At 43.2% G+C, this 14306-nt stretch overlaps 2 protein-coding genes across 4 annotated transcripts; one reads left to right on the forward strand and one right to left on the reverse strand.

Moving 5' to 3' along the window:
* Positions 1-2241: 2241 nt before the first annotated feature.
* Positions 2242-7064, reverse strand: LOC115670924 (uncharacterized). Of its 2 annotated transcripts, XM_056306058.1 has the most exons (4): positions 6745-6884; positions 4381-5543; positions 3542-3836; positions 2242-3114 (listed from the first exon to the last, which is right to left on the reverse strand). In XM_056306058.1, the coding sequence occupies exons 2-4, from the start codon at positions 4406-4408 to the stop codon at positions 2499-2501; spliced, it is 939 nt and encodes a 312-aa protein (XP_056162033.1). In that variant the 5' UTR covers positions 4409-5543; positions 6745-6884; the 3' UTR covers positions 2242-2498. The 2 variants fall into 2 exon arrangements, with proteins under 2 accessions (XP_056162033.1, XP_030448190.2); XM_030592330.2 differs by lacking the exon at positions 4381-5543 and having other exon boundaries at positions 6745-7064.
* A 765-nt stretch (positions 7065-7829) lies between these two features.
* On the forward strand, positions 7830-14172 carry LOC115670922 (probable plastidic glucose transporter 2). Of its 2 annotated transcripts, XM_056306038.1 has the most exons (15): positions 7830-7934; positions 8078-8217; positions 8890-9036; positions 9439-9550; positions 9659-9726; positions 9829-9961; positions 10645-10744; positions 10845-10957; positions 11277-11370; positions 11909-12062; positions 12198-12341; positions 12419-12492; positions 12799-12887; positions 13414-13528; positions 13701-14172. In XM_056306038.1, exons 3-15 carry the CDS (start codon positions 8946-8948, stop codon positions 13881-13883), a joined length of 1470 nt encoding a protein of 489 aa, XP_056162013.1. In that variant the 5' UTR covers positions 7830-7934; positions 8078-8217; positions 8890-8945; the 3' UTR covers positions 13884-14172. The 2 variants fall into 2 exon arrangements, with proteins under 2 accessions (XP_056162013.1, XP_030448188.1); XM_030592328.2 differs by lacking the exon at positions 8078-8217 and having other exon boundaries at positions 7838-7934.
* Positions 14173-14306: the final 134 nt, after the last annotated feature.

A 14306-nucleotide genomic window follows, 5' to 3' on the forward strand; every position in this document is an offset into this window, starting at 1 on the left:
GGATGGATGACGGGTTTTCTTGGAACTCCTTCGGCCTGCTCTTGACAAGGCTGAAAGCCCAAGACAAGCTCACTTGCCATGGCCTTTCAGCATTTCCGGAAAGACAACTTTCTTCGTATAATGAAATTTCGTCAATTCCCTTTTTTTGCCCTCAAGAGCTTATTACTTGTTCTGGGATTCATACTCGTTAAAGCTTGTATATCGGATATTCCTGACTGTACATGAATGACTTTGATCCCTTTGAGCATTGGCTTCAATGGTCGCCGCTATTTCCCTCATTGCTCGGATGTTCTCGACAACTTTCTGGACGGGGTTCCCCGGCGATTTCTTCCCTGAAGAGGGCATAGCTGAAGAGAAGACAAGTAAAAAGATGCGTTTCATGGAACTGAAGGAAGAGGTCCAGAAGTCCGCTTGCAAGGACCTGGCCGAGAACAAGAGATCAGGCCGGTTCTCCGCTTCGTCATCCTCATGTTCTCCGAGACAAAGGATCGACAAAAAGTGAACTTCTCTCGTTGGTACATCTTAAGAATATGCAAGAATCTGAGTGGGGAGAGAGCATTCTTTTAGAAGAGCGAAAAGTCGCGCCCGTGTGGTAACGCAACAACTCTGAACATACCTCGCAATAGAGTGCTTCCCGTGTAAATTATGTAGGAAATATCAATGACTAGAGAAGAGAAATAGCGATTCTAGCCATTGTCCTCGTATGAACCAAATTACATCAGAAAAGGATGCAATGTCCTGCATTTCAGATGTGTTGTTACCTGTAAGAAGAATTGGTCTGATGCTCTGTACTCATAAATACCTCGGCGTTCTTCTTCTTCTTCGTGTCTCCTTCCCCTTCCTCTCTCTCTCCGGAGGTTTTGAACTTCCAATTTCGCGATTATTGGACGGCCCGATGCGCGTCACGGACTCATCCGACGGAGGAAACCGTGGGGACCGGGATCGGTCGGAATTCGTAGAAGGGTACGCAGGCTTCGGTCGTGGACCGTGCGATCCCCTTCCCCCGCCCCCCGCCCGGGGCGCTGAATTGAGAGCGATGATCGAAAACCCTCGAGATTCGTTGGCTGGAGCTCGGATCGCCCCCACGTGGTGGGACCTCATTGGCCGAGCCTTTCGGTTCGTGCGCCTCCGGTCCAGTTAAAAAGAGTGAAACCGGAAAAAAAAAAAACAAATAAATAACGAAAAAATAAATTGGCGCTAAATGTGGAAATGCCTCAGATATTGTTGACCGGGGGTGAAAACTTCAGTACTACGGGCCAGCACCCGATACGAGAGTTAAATTCGAAAACTGGCCCCTTGAGATAGCAAAAATCACGAAATGACCCCCATGAAAGCGGATCTCATCTCGTATCACTCCCATCATGCAGACTCGATATCTGAGATTAGCCACTAATGATGTTAAATGGGTGTCGATTTACCCTGAGCTATGTCCCGCTGTATACTAGAATCAGATTTCACGTCGAAACATGTTCTCCGCACGCAAGGGATACATTTGTGAAGATCATAGCTCGGTGATTTCATGAGATTTTGTGAACATTTACGCCACAGATGTGCCGTCCCAGTGGTGTTTCTCGAGCGGTAAGTATATCAATGGCTCAAATATAGACGCGTGAGGTAATGGGTCGTCATTTGTTATGCTCGTGTCGAAGCTCACTTATGAAATTATATCCAGACGATTATCCATTCATCGCCAAGCTTTCATAATAGAAGCTTAGGCTATGAGATTTTGCTTCGACATTAGGAATATCGGGCGAAGAAAAAAGTAGTTCGCCTCAAAAAGACCTTTTCGGATTCAATTTGATTAACCAAATTACAATCGAGAAAGTAGTGCGAAGACTCCAGCTCTATCCGTCCAGTCATCGAAGGAGTAAGACAAATCTCATGTTTTTGGCAATACCACTCGAATTCTAACTCGATGCCTCTGTTACAAAGGGATGAGCAATTTTCCAACTCCGTGTGCCCAAAATGCTCATTCCTTCTATGAAAAGGAAGGACGAGCAAACAAACAACAGAGATGGGAAGGGGAGATGGAATCGCAATTCCGTTCCGGGATAAATTGTATCCAATCACCGAGAGAAAACGCAATTCAAAATGTTCACGTTAACTCTCCGACGCAAAGCTGCTTTAACTTGATTGCTCGAATTTTTCGCCGTCATTTCAAACGGTCGAGAGGCATTGTAAAGACGGGACTCCGACCTTCATGGATAGGAGCATTCACCTGATAAAAAGCCATGAAGCATCTCCAAGTAACCTGCCGCTGGAGAGAAAAGTCTCCGCAAGTTCCATTTGAATAACCAGTCACAGCAAAGCAGACCACACAAACAATTGTATAAGTTTTGACCTAAACTCATACACACAGGCAGGCACTATGAAACCATAAATGCTCCATCGCAAACAGTACAACTCTAGCTCCACCATCCCTACAGCCTTGAACATCCTTTACACAATTACCTCCAAGCCTGCAAAAATCAGACTCATAGCAGCAAATCGTGTCTCAGCTAGTAAGGATCGCCAATCCTCTCTCTACCCAGGCCATGGCGGTCATCTCGTCCCCTCTCCATGTAGAAATCCCGACGATAATCTTTTGGTGGGAGGGCACCCCTAAAAGGCGAACGGCTTCTCTCCCTGATGTCACGTGCCCATCGGTCATGACTTGCAGGAATTGGCGGTGGGTGCAGAGGTGGTGATAGTGGTCGCCTGTCAAAGCTTTTTCCTTCACTTACAAAGCTATCCCTTCCACGGTCTCGGGGGGCCCAGTCAGTCGGCATTGGTCTGTCAAACCTGCTCCTTCCCCTATAATCATCTTCCGGATAGTCCACATGTTCCCTTCGCATGTAGTCATCGGAGAACCCAACTTCATGCCTGGGAGGGGGTAGACCACTGGGGCCAAAATCTCGAGGCCCATCCCGAGCCCATGAACGAGGCGGAGACCTGTACCCATTCATGGACCTAGGAGGTGAGCGCTGTGATGGAGGCCCAGGAAAACGCCTCGAAGCAGCATATGGAGGTGGTGGGGCCAGGAAGCCCCTTCTAGGAGGGCTACCCCTGTGTCCAGAGCGAGGTCTGTTGCAGTTGTTACAGTGATCTCGCCTTGCAAAATTCAGATTGCCACATCTAAGAGAATAAAAGATGATCGGATGTTAGATACAATGGATAGTCAGATTGGTAATATCAAGCATAAGATAAGAGCAGCAAAGCTCATAAAGTAAATAGGAAATTGCTTGCTGGAGAGGTGTAATGGGGACAGCTAGCCAGGAATTCTCCTCCAGTGTGTCATGCACATAAGCTATCATATGATGATCAAAATCAGATTAAACTCTCAGGATCATAGTGCATCACACCTTTTTGGAATAAGAAATTGAGTCCTGTAATCAACAGCGGGTAATTGTAAAAAATTGAAATTGATTGCAAAGATAGTCTTCTCCAAATACAAATCATAAAGAAAATGTCTAAATATTGCCTCACAATCCTTTTTAAGTAAGTAAGTAACCTTAAGGACAATAACATAGATCTATTCTAAAGATTTAGTATCATGACTTACGAAGGATCTGCACAGTACCAATCCCCTTCCCTTGGTCGCACATTAGGATTGTTTCTAGCTACAGCTTCACCTCTGAATGGCCGAGGACCCAATCCAGGACCATCAAAACCCCTGCCATAGGGCCTACCACCGCCCCTTCCTCTGCCATAATGGGGAGGAGAGTCTTGGAACCTACCAGGCTCCCTCCTGCTGACAAATTCACGGCCACGCGGCGGACGATCAAGATCTGGACTATAACGACGTTCTGCATTCCTATGACGAGCAGGGGATACAGAACCTGCATGAATTCTAAATCCTGGAAAAAACAAGCCAGAAGTGCCAAGTGTCAACCAATAACTGAACTGACTTTTGAAAACTGCTATCGGCCGTGAAGACAGCTCCTCCGGTCGCGTATCATGAAAATCAGATAAAAGGGAGACAGGGCATGGAATCTACAATTGATGGTGTAGTCATTACTTTTCAAGAACTTCACCCGCTGTAACACACAAACTGACCACAGAAGATGCGATCCAAGCAACATCACTTGCTCTTACCAATTAGGGAAGCCCCTTATAGTCTTCAGGATCCAAACACATTCCACAGTTTCCTAGATTCAAGTACCTCAAATCTACCATGCAAACCACTACATCCGTGAATTAATATTTCCCTAAGCGGATGAGAGACCTCCCAAACCATTAATGCAACATTAACATAATCACAGCATCAAGCCACAACAAAGAACGTATCAGCATCCACATCCGCAGACTACAAGAAAAATAAAAAGCATGACTAAAATAAACCAACCCAATCAAAGATATCATCCAAACAAAACCCCCCCAGAACCTTCTGATGAACCGCACCTGCGACGAGCAGCAGATGTAAACCCATGAAAGAACCACAAGATGACAATCTGCTACTCAGGCATTACATCGAACTAGACCAACTGGTATGAACCCAGTCCCTTCCAGTCAAAACTCATCCATTGAGTGCAACAAATTCGACAAAAATCCCAAACAGCAATGAAATATATTTTCTGCTTAATCCACGTTTCCGGTTAACTTAGAGCATGATGCAATTCATTCCCATCAGAAAATTTTGGAGCAAATACCATTGTCACCCCTTTTTCTTTATGAATTCCATTAATGTCCCTCTCCATGACTTTTAAAAAGGTATCCTGGGCAAAAGTTCTTGTAAGGAGTAGTCTTCTCCAAAATCATTACCAATTCACCACTTGCCAACCTCATTGGCAACAAAGCATTTCAAAGACATTGCAAATGACATGAGACAATGTTCCCCATCCTCCAGCATTTTGCTGAGTAATAATTGAAGCAACAAAGGCCATTTGACTGACCCAGCACCCGCCAAAAGGACAAAAAGAATCTTAACAGATCGTTCAACCAAACAAGCTATGCCACATTTCAACTTGAATGGTATTCACCATTGTCGAATCAGATTCCATATAGCCACCTCCAAATACTGGACCAAGTTTCCAACTACACCATTTTGAGATGTAACAATCCCTCATGCAGGAAAACACATGAACCCCCTTCATCAAATTCATGACATGGAAAGTGACCAAACTGTCTCTGACAAAAGGGAGTAGAAACCTGATCAACCAACTCCAGGCACGGTAAACAGCCCTCCAGTCAGTATGTGTACCCAAAGACTGATAATAAGATGACGTACAAGGAACTTTAACCACAATGATAGTAGTAAGTACATTCCAAGTTCAGATGCCGAGCAAATCATCATGTGTACATCCCAACTGATAACCTCATATCGGAACTGAAACTGCTGCCACTTTTCTTATCCCATAAATTTCACGAAATATTACCTAAAAGCAGCCTTCGTCACAATATATAACTCTACTAAAACCAGTACTTTCACCAGCCACAAACCATCCCAACCTTTTGTTACCCAAAGACATAACTAACCATCAAAAATCCAAAACCCTGACTTTTTAAAACCAACTCACACCGGAATGCCTTCATCAAGACCAAAGTTCTTGCAGGCACATTCAAAGCTGTGACAGACAACAGCAGAGTTTATTCAACGCTTCAGACTAACAAATCTATTAAAACCACATGTTACACATGAATGTTCAACTAAAAAAAGGTGGAGCACGGCTTCGTGAACTAGCGCAAGCTCTTCATGGCAGCAAACAATAGTGACTTTCAAGCTTTTTATCACTGTGACTTTGCACACAATGCAAATCTTAAGACAACATTGAAATATGGCAAAAGATGTAACATACAGCTAGTAGCATCTTTCGGACTCAAAAGTTGACTGTGAGAACATCATCAATCATCCTCATATAAAAAGGAAGAAGACAGTATAATCCATAGGAGAGCAGATAAAGCATGGTAATAGATTGACTATTCCGATTTATGGAGATTAAACTCTAATCACATTTTAGCTTGTAGCAAGAAAGTTGAGAAAAAAAAACTTCAAATTCCATACAACCTCGATTTTTTTTCCCATCTTCACAAAGGTCACACCTCACATGCGTGCACATTACAGCACTAACTGTGACGCAATTCTCAGGTGAGTAAGGAAAATAATAAGCCACTCCGAGTGCGGGGCACTCGGGTCGGAGGTTTCCAGTGCACACGACATCTTCGGCCACAATGGTCGAGAAGAGACGGAATTGCAAATGATACAGCTAGCAACTCTTCGACTCAAGCCATACAGATATCAACTCTCAGCGAGTTTCACACACAACGAACTTCAATTATCAAAAACAAAGCAAGCGGTCGAATCAATCTAAGCTCTACCTTAGCAAGTTGCATCCTGATTGTATAAAGCTCAAGCACTCCTAACTCTATACCAAACATTTGGCAGCAACTCGACGTATCGCCGAAAACACAACCAGCTAAATTTTCTTTTTCATCTGAAGAAACAAAGTTAAAAGTTCATACGCAGGTTTCATACAACAACGCAATTAGAGATCTAAGCGAGCCATGCTAAGCATGTCGAATCACGACAGCTAAATAACGAAACATCGGGATACTTATTCTAAAGGATTGCGATGTCGCTCGCGTCAACATTTCACATCAAGAATCATTCGCGAGCCCCTAAACCAGAAACAGTATCCATTCGATTTCACTTCACGGGAATGAAGGCGCGACGAAAACGGCGAATCAATCGCGCTCGTCAATCGTTAACCGTTCTACAGCAACCGAGGAGGAAGAAGAGGCTATCGGATGCGAGCAGGGAGAATGTACCGGCGTCGTCGGAGTATCGATCCGAGCGATAAGGCGGGAGGGGATCGCGCCGGTCGTCGCCGGACTCGTAGTCGCTCCCGGCGGCGCGGCCGCCGGCGACGCCGTCCCCCCCTCCGGCGCCGACTCCAACGCCGCCGCCGTCGCTGCTGGTGGAGGGGCGGACGACGAGGCTGCTGAGGAGGGGCTGGTGGCGGTAAGGCGGCTGGTCCTTGTCCCTCGAGCCCATTTGCCTCCGCTGCTCCGCTGTCTTCCTGCGCGCTCTCTGTTCACATTGGAGGTCTCCGCCAGCGGGTTCGCGGTACCTTAACCCTAGACGGAGGAAGGAATTTTCTTTTTCTTTTTTTTTTCTCTTGGGGGGGAGGGCCAACAATGGAAAATAAAAAATAACTAAATTCCATGTGCGTTTATTTTATTTTTAAACATCTGTTTTCTATCGTCTGGATTTTATAATCTAAAGATAGAATATGAAATATAGAGATTTTTTATACCATGCACACTGACTGGTGAACCTCAGTAAAAAAAAAGCCCGATTTGATAGCTACGACCCAAGTCCAAGTTGAGGAAGAAGCCTCGAATATGATGCTAGGAGATCTTATATTGGAATATCATTCGCCTTAGTGAACCACTACGTGCGATTGACGAAGCTTAGACCGTCTCATCGCAACATGATTCGTGTAACTTCAATTCTTTCGACGCTGAATTTTGATGTAAGAAGCGAATTGAAGATGCGGAAAAAGAAAAGGAGAAGGATGGATTCGATATCAGAAATGGATAAGAGATATGAAAAAGTAAAAAGAAATGAAAATGATAGGGTTTTTCGTATGGTTAATTTTCATAATGCATGTCGGGTTACAGTTTAGAGGCGGCCTTAGATAAATTAAAAATTTGGAGAAATGTCGAGACCAAAGTTGATTATGTCTTACACAAGCCAAGACAGCGCGACTTTTTCTCGGGCCATGAGCCTCTAGGAGAACGACACGTGGCTCGGGACGAAACGATGCTCTCGGCGGCCTCGGCAAGGCAGGGGTCGCTGCCCACCCGATTTTTGTTCCTCGGACGACGACACTCAGATTCCTTCCTACGAAAACACAAGAGATAATAAACATAAAATTAATAATCGGCCATCGTTTCGACAACCGTGCATGCTCCTTCTTTTCCTTCACCATCGCTACTTTTCATGGTTCCCGCAGGTCGCTTCGTGAACCCTCACTCTCTCTCTCCCTCTCTCTCTCTCTTCTGCGTCTGTTTTCGGCTTGATTATTGTAGGTAGGAACGACCTGCGACTTCCGTTTCCGGCTTGATTTCGTGGTGTTGCGGATCGGCTCTCGAGTAGGAGCGCAACAGTGACACTTCGCCTGCATCTCTCTCCCTCCCTTCCCTCTCTCTATTTGTGGAAGCTTCGCTTTCCTCTTCCCTTTTCCTTCGATCCACCTCCGGGCGATCATCGGGCGACGATCGAGACGATATCATCAGGTAATGATGACCGCATCCGATTCCGAAGCTTGGTGATGATGACGACGACGACGACGATGACGATCGCCTTCGAGCCTCGTGGTTTCGATCGGCGTCGATCTTGACCCCTTTTTGGGGTTCGGAGATCGGCTTTGTCAGCTTCGTGCTTACGGTGTTCACGTTGAGCTCATTAGCGTTCTCTCTTGCTCTGCCGTTGCTTTGCTCGTGCTCGTGGAAAGTGGGATTCGAGGAAAGTAGACGAGTCGTAGCCCTTTTTCGCGCCCCCTTATTTTCAGTGTGAATGAGTTATCATGCGCGTTCGTTCATGTGGTCCGACACGTGGCTTTGCTTGAATATCTTTTGCTCGGTTCCGTGTGCAGGCCAGTGGCTGATCATGGCCAACTTAGGTTCGTGCATTTTATGAAGCTTGAGAAGCGTAACCTCGTACCCGAATTGCAAGATTCGAGCTACTGGGTTTTCAGTATCTGTTAGGACTTTTAGTCTTTTAGTTCCGCTAGAATGCTGAGAGGACCCTATCTCTTGCAATCTAAGAAGAAAGAAAACGTCCCGAGCTTATAGGTTAAATGTCAGTAGCAGCAATTACAAGACACCCCGGTTATCCTCGGCTGTCAATGTGATCCTGCAATAATACCACCTAGATTGCTTCAACTTACAGGTTTTTAATTTTGACAGGTGAGGGCCGTAAGTGCCACGGAGTGTGAAGCAATCTAGACTGGCTGCAAACTGGCATGTGGAGCCACCAACGTGAACCTTTGTCGATATACCAGCGTATACCGTCAAAAGAAAATCCAAATCACTTGGACATGGAAGATGATTCCGGTAACTTTCTTTTTGCAGTCTGGAATTGTATTTTCTTTCAATCACCAGTCTAATCAAAGCACAAACACAAGAAAGTGGCTTCTTCCTGATTAATTAGTCTCCGCATTCAAATCGATCTTGAAAGTGTTGATATAAAGCCAGAAATGTCCAGATTTAATGTTATTTTCGAATTGTTAACATGCACTGAAGCCAATGCATAAATTGCTGATCTAGATGCTTTAGTTGGTAAATTGAGAAACACTAACGATAAGTGGCTATTGAAAACTTTTGCACATGTGGCAACAGGTACATGCCACTGTTATGAGTGGAATGTCTGGTCCATTCTCCTTTTAGTGAAAAATTTGTATTAATGTCCACAATTGTTTGGTACTATGTGGCAACTTGATTGTTTTGTCTGTTTAGCTCTTTTGCAGAGCAGTGTAGATGAAGAAAGTTCGAATCCTCCGTGGAGGCTTTCATTGCCATATGTGCTGGTGGCTACCATATCTTCGTTTTTATTCGGATACCATCTCGGGTTTGTTCTTTAGTTTCGAATTTCGATCGTAGCTTCTGTTTCAGCTTGTATAATTTAAATATGTATTTAAGATATAATGACATTCTTTGCAATATCTTAACCACACAGGGTAGTCAACGAACCCCTTGAGAGCATCTCTTCAGATTTGGGTTTCAGTGGAGATACTCTCGCTGAAGGTGGGACTCAGTAATTTACTCTGTTTTCCTCCTCCATTTTTTTTTTCGTGCCGATTTTCCTTCAGTTGGATAATGGAAAATATTGACTTGTGCTAATTGAAGGTTTGGTGGTGAGTACATGCCTTGCTGGTGCTTTTGTTGGATCTCTCTTCAGCGGTTGGATTGCAGATGGGCTGGGGCGCCGTAGGGCTTTCCAGTTGTGTGCCTTGCCCATGATTCTTGGTGCTTTTGTGAGGTAGTGTCAGCATTCCTTGAAATGGTTATTTCCCCAAATTTGATACGAGAAACGAGCTCTATTTGGTGATTTTCACACCCCAATTAAGAGGGCTTACCTTTCTTTCTTTTTTATTAAGTTTCAACTTTTTAATCCCATACTTTCTGTCTTTTGCTATTTCCTTAAGAGGCAAATGTATTTACTCATGTAGATATCGGTCAAAAGCTCAGAATTCACCCTGCTTGACTTTGACCATATAATTACCCTTTAGATGTCAAGCTGATCGTATTACTGATCCTTCCGATATTTAAATCCAGACGAATGGAATATATGCAGCGACAAGTTTTCGACAGTCTGAATTAATAGACTGTTGATGCTATTTACTCATGTAGATATCGGTCAAAAGCTCAGAATTCACCCTGCTTGACTTTGACCATATAATTACCTTTTAGATGTCAAGCTGATCGTATTACCGATCCTTCCGATATTTAAATCCAGACGAATGGAATATATGCAGCGACAAGTTTTCGACAGTCTGAATTAATAGACTGTTGATGCACTCACAAAGTTTATGACTTTTTTGGTTGTTAGGATGCGCTGTGCACATTTTCTATATGTGTGGGCCCTACATCTGATATAGTAATGAAATTAAAAGAGAAATATATTCCTTTGGGTGTAATAGAAGGACAACCTCTAATTTGCAGTGCGAAGAGCAAAACTCTCATGGGTATGCTGCTTGGGAGGTTACTGGTTGGGACAGGAATGGGTTTGGGTCCTCCTGTTGCAGCTCTTTACGTGACAGAGGTACAGTGTTCCTTTTAAGAGTTTTATGGTAGCATGCTTAAATTTTAAAATAGAAAAATCATGTTATGTCTAATCCTATTTCGATTTCCTACAAAATCAGATTTCTCCTGCTTTTGTGAGGGGTACTTATGGAAGCTTTATTCAAATTGCTACATGTCTTGGGCTAATGGGATCTCTTTTGGTTGGAATCCCTGTGAAGGAAATTGCTGGCTGGTGAGAATGTGTTAACTTAATTCAGTTTGTATTCCTCAAATGCCCGTGTGCTGCTTATGTTTCTCCATTCTGTCTTATCTACCGGCTGTACTTCTTCTTCTTTTCCATCTGGACAAAATTTAGACTGCACAAGTCTTCGTAACCTCTCACAGGGTGTGTGCTGCTTCGACTATGCACTCTGGGTGAGATTGGGTAAGGCCTGGGTGTGAGTAGTTGAAACCTGCACTTCTTGGGCCAATTCCTCTCCAATACCCATGATCACCCATGGAGCATTTAGTGGCCAAAATTATGTTAATAATGCTCTAAATTCTTTGTTCAGGTGGCGTGTTTGCTTCTTGGTATCTATAATTCCAGCCACAATACTTTGTCTCTCCATGAGCTTTTGTGCAGAGAGCCCACACTGGTTATATAAGGTTTGCTCTCATAAATTATTTGCTGTTTTCTGCTGTTAGCATGTCTCTTTGTTCTGTTATCAATAGCAGACACACAGACACACAGATTTTTCACCAAAAACAGCTTACTTTAGGAAAATTTCCCTGTCATTCCCGACAGATCCAACAAAAGAAAATATAATTAATTCATCTCTCTATTTAGATGTTCTCTAAAATAGACTTAAGGAAATCTCTCTCTCTCTCTCTCTCTCTCTCTCTCTCTCTCTCTCTCTCTCTCTCTCTCTCTCTCTCTGCGTGTGCTGTGCGTGCATGATGTCGCTAGGTTTCCTGAACCAACTAGCTTAACACTTAATGCCGCTCAATTATATGATTATCATCAGATTCCTGTAAATGGTCGAACAGGTTTCTGTTATTTTGGTTTAAGGGTTTATGGCTTCTCATTTGGACAAAGTAGTGACCCTTGCTAAACGACAAGGCTGATCAAACTTTAGTAAATGCACTCAGATCTATTTTTAGGTCTTATGTTCTTAACTTACTGCCCATGATTGACACAATACAGAGAGGAAGAATCGCTGAAGCAGAAGCTGAGTTCGAACGACTTCTAGGAGCATCACATGTCAAGTCTGCAGTTGCTGAGTTGTCCAAATCGGACAGAGGGGACGACTCTGATAGCATAACAATCTCAGAGTTGCTATATGGCCGTCATTTTAGAGGTAGGAATTAGTACTTTGTGGTGTGTGCTAGCGCTTCTCTTGAAATCCACTCCTCTTCTTTGCAAGTTTCGATACTGATGTCATTGGTCTCTCTCTCTCTCTCTGATGTGCTTCATTATTATATGCTTTCTGCAGTCGTATTTATTGGCTCAGCACTGTTTGCTCTGCAACAGCTCTCAGGAATAAATGCTGTATTTTATTTTTCTTCTGCCGTCTTTAGAAGTGCGGGTGTGCCATCAGGTCTTGCAAACGTCTTCATAGGGGTGGTAAATTTATCTGGTATGACACTGCTTCTAGGTATTCAATTAGTGGAAGAAAAACTTTATCCCTTAACTGGTGGATTCTCGTTCATACAGGGTCTATTGTTGCAATGGCATTGATGGATAAACTGGGAAGGAGGGTACTCCTCCTTTGGAGCTTTTTTGGCATGGTAATTTGTTAATACTCTCCTAAGACTTCCTCTTGATTGTTGAAGTCATTATTAGGGTGTTGATATGGCATATAAGGGAAACAATGGGATAAACAAAAAAAGCTGCATTAGCTAGTCAGCCTGTCCAATTGTAGTATTAGTACTAAACATGAGATAAAGAGTACTCCAGGTTTGGCAATGAAAGTCAAGGTGGAAAAATAATTATCTTAATTATTCATATGTCCAATTGAAGAAGGAACACTTCAAGAACTTTTGCATTGTTAAGCAGTAGTCATAAAATTGATAGTGTACTTGTTCAATATGCAGGCAATGTCAATGCTTCTTCAAGTTGCTTCTGCAAGTTCTTATTTAAAAGGCTCTGGGGCTCTTTATTTATCTGTGGGAGGCATGCTGATGTGAGTTCTCTTTTATCATTTGGATATGTGTGTGTGTGTGTGTGTGTGTGGCTTCCATGTATTAGTTTATTGTGTATGAGGGCATCCCTGTGCACTTTGGTTATCTCGTTGCAGGTCTTGGGAGGACATAAAACATGTCGTCTTACTCTTGTCCTTGCATGGGATTCCTGTTATCTGGAAAGATCTTATAGACATATTAATGAATTTATATGAGCTTTCAGGATCAATCCGATACAACAATGGCTGGGAGATACCTAAGGCGGTTGGATTGCTTATGTACTTTCCTGTAGATGGCTTCTTGTGAAAAGAGTAGTGATTCTATAGAAGAATGATAATTAGCTCATTGAAATTCGAAGACCGTAAGATTTATCAAAAAAATAAGTGTGACCTTTTAATGTTAATATTGACCCTACCAGATGACCCAACTGTGCATGAGTGATTTCGAATTTTATCTGAAATCCCATTGATAATTTTTGTCAAGTGGTTCCATTGATAGTTGTTGATAACCTATTGTGTAATTGTGCAGGTTTGTCCTAACATTTGCCCTAGGAGCTGGTCCAGTTCCATGTCTCCTCCTGCCAGAGATTTTCCCCAGCAGGATCAGAGCTAAAGCCATGGCAGTCTGCATGTCTGTTCATTGGGTAATGTACCCATGTTTATTTACTTCTTTGTTTTCGTCAAGATGCAGTTACGTCACCTGTTCTTGAACAAATCAAGACACTAGAAATCTGCATGATTTTAAAATTCGATACGACAGAGGAACTTAACAATCCTGTTTATTCATTTGCCTTGTCTTTATGTTTTGTTCTTCAGGTGATAAACTTCTTCGTAGGCCTGCTCTTCCTGCGTTTGCTGGAGCTACTCGGACCTTCTCTGCTGTATTCAATCTTTGCAGCATTTTGCTTGCTGGCAGTGATTTTTGTGAAAAGGAACGTTATGGAAACTAAAGGAAAGTCACTTCAGGAAATTGAGATTGCACTCCTTTCTCAGATATAGATATGCTACAGGAGAATCCTCAATACTTTCCTCCTAACTCATTTTCTCAAACTCCAAAGAAGACGCACCCTGCTTCGCCATTTACCTTGGGATAGGTGATTGATAATCCAATAGTACAGATATTAGAGAGAGAGAGAGAGAGAGAGAGAGAGAGAGAGTCCCTTGATAAACACATATTATACACTCGCAGAGTGCATACTAATCAGTCTGGCTTGAGGTCCGGCTGAGCAAGTCCTTCCTGTGCAACTTGTTTTATATCTAATCAATTCATATGTGGTGTGTTTGCTCAGCTTGTGTTCACAAAGGATTTGCCGGCATATTTGTTATTGTTTCGAAAAAAAACTATCTCAAGCTCAGTTCCTTCGCAACAGATGCTTTCTCAGACATACTCTTCTGTTTACAATATATGGGGCTGAAACCCTT

The sequence above is a fragment of the Syzygium oleosum genome, unplaced genomic scaffold (assembly GCF_021117445.2).
Source record: "Syzygium oleosum isolate NSW1041296 unplaced genomic scaffold, Sole_v2.1 Sole_v2.41, whole genome shotgun sequence".
In the NCBI taxonomy this organism is placed as follows: Eukaryota; Viridiplantae; Streptophyta; class Magnoliopsida; order Myrtales; family Myrtaceae; genus Syzygium; species Syzygium oleosum.

Bases quoted from the DNA above. Each gene is read 5' to 3' on its own strand.
- LOC115670924 (XM_030592330.2), bottom strand. From the start codon at position 6,970: ATGGGCTCGAGGGACAAGGACCAGCCGCCTTACCGCCACCAGCCCCTC. The intron at 3,837-6,744 runs GTACATTCTCCC...TGTTTTTTCCAG, and splicing joins TCGATACTCCGACGACGCCG to GATTTAGAATTCATGCAGGT. The intron at 3,115-3,541 runs GTAAGTCATGAT...TTATTCTCTTAG, and splicing joins TGGTACTGTGCAGATCCTTC to ATGTGGCAATCTGAATTTTG.
- LOC115670922 (XM_056306038.1), top strand. From the start codon at position 8,946: ATGTGGAGCCACCAACGTGAACCTTTGTCGATATACCAGCGTATACCG. The intron at 12,342-12,418 runs GTATGACACTGC...TCGTTCATACAG, and splicing joins AGGGGTGGTAAATTTATCTG to GGTCTATTGTTGCAATGGCA. The intron at 12,888-13,413 runs GTGAGTTCTCTT...GTAATTGTGCAG, and splicing joins TCTGTGGGAGGCATGCTGAT to GTTTGTCCTAACATTTGCCC.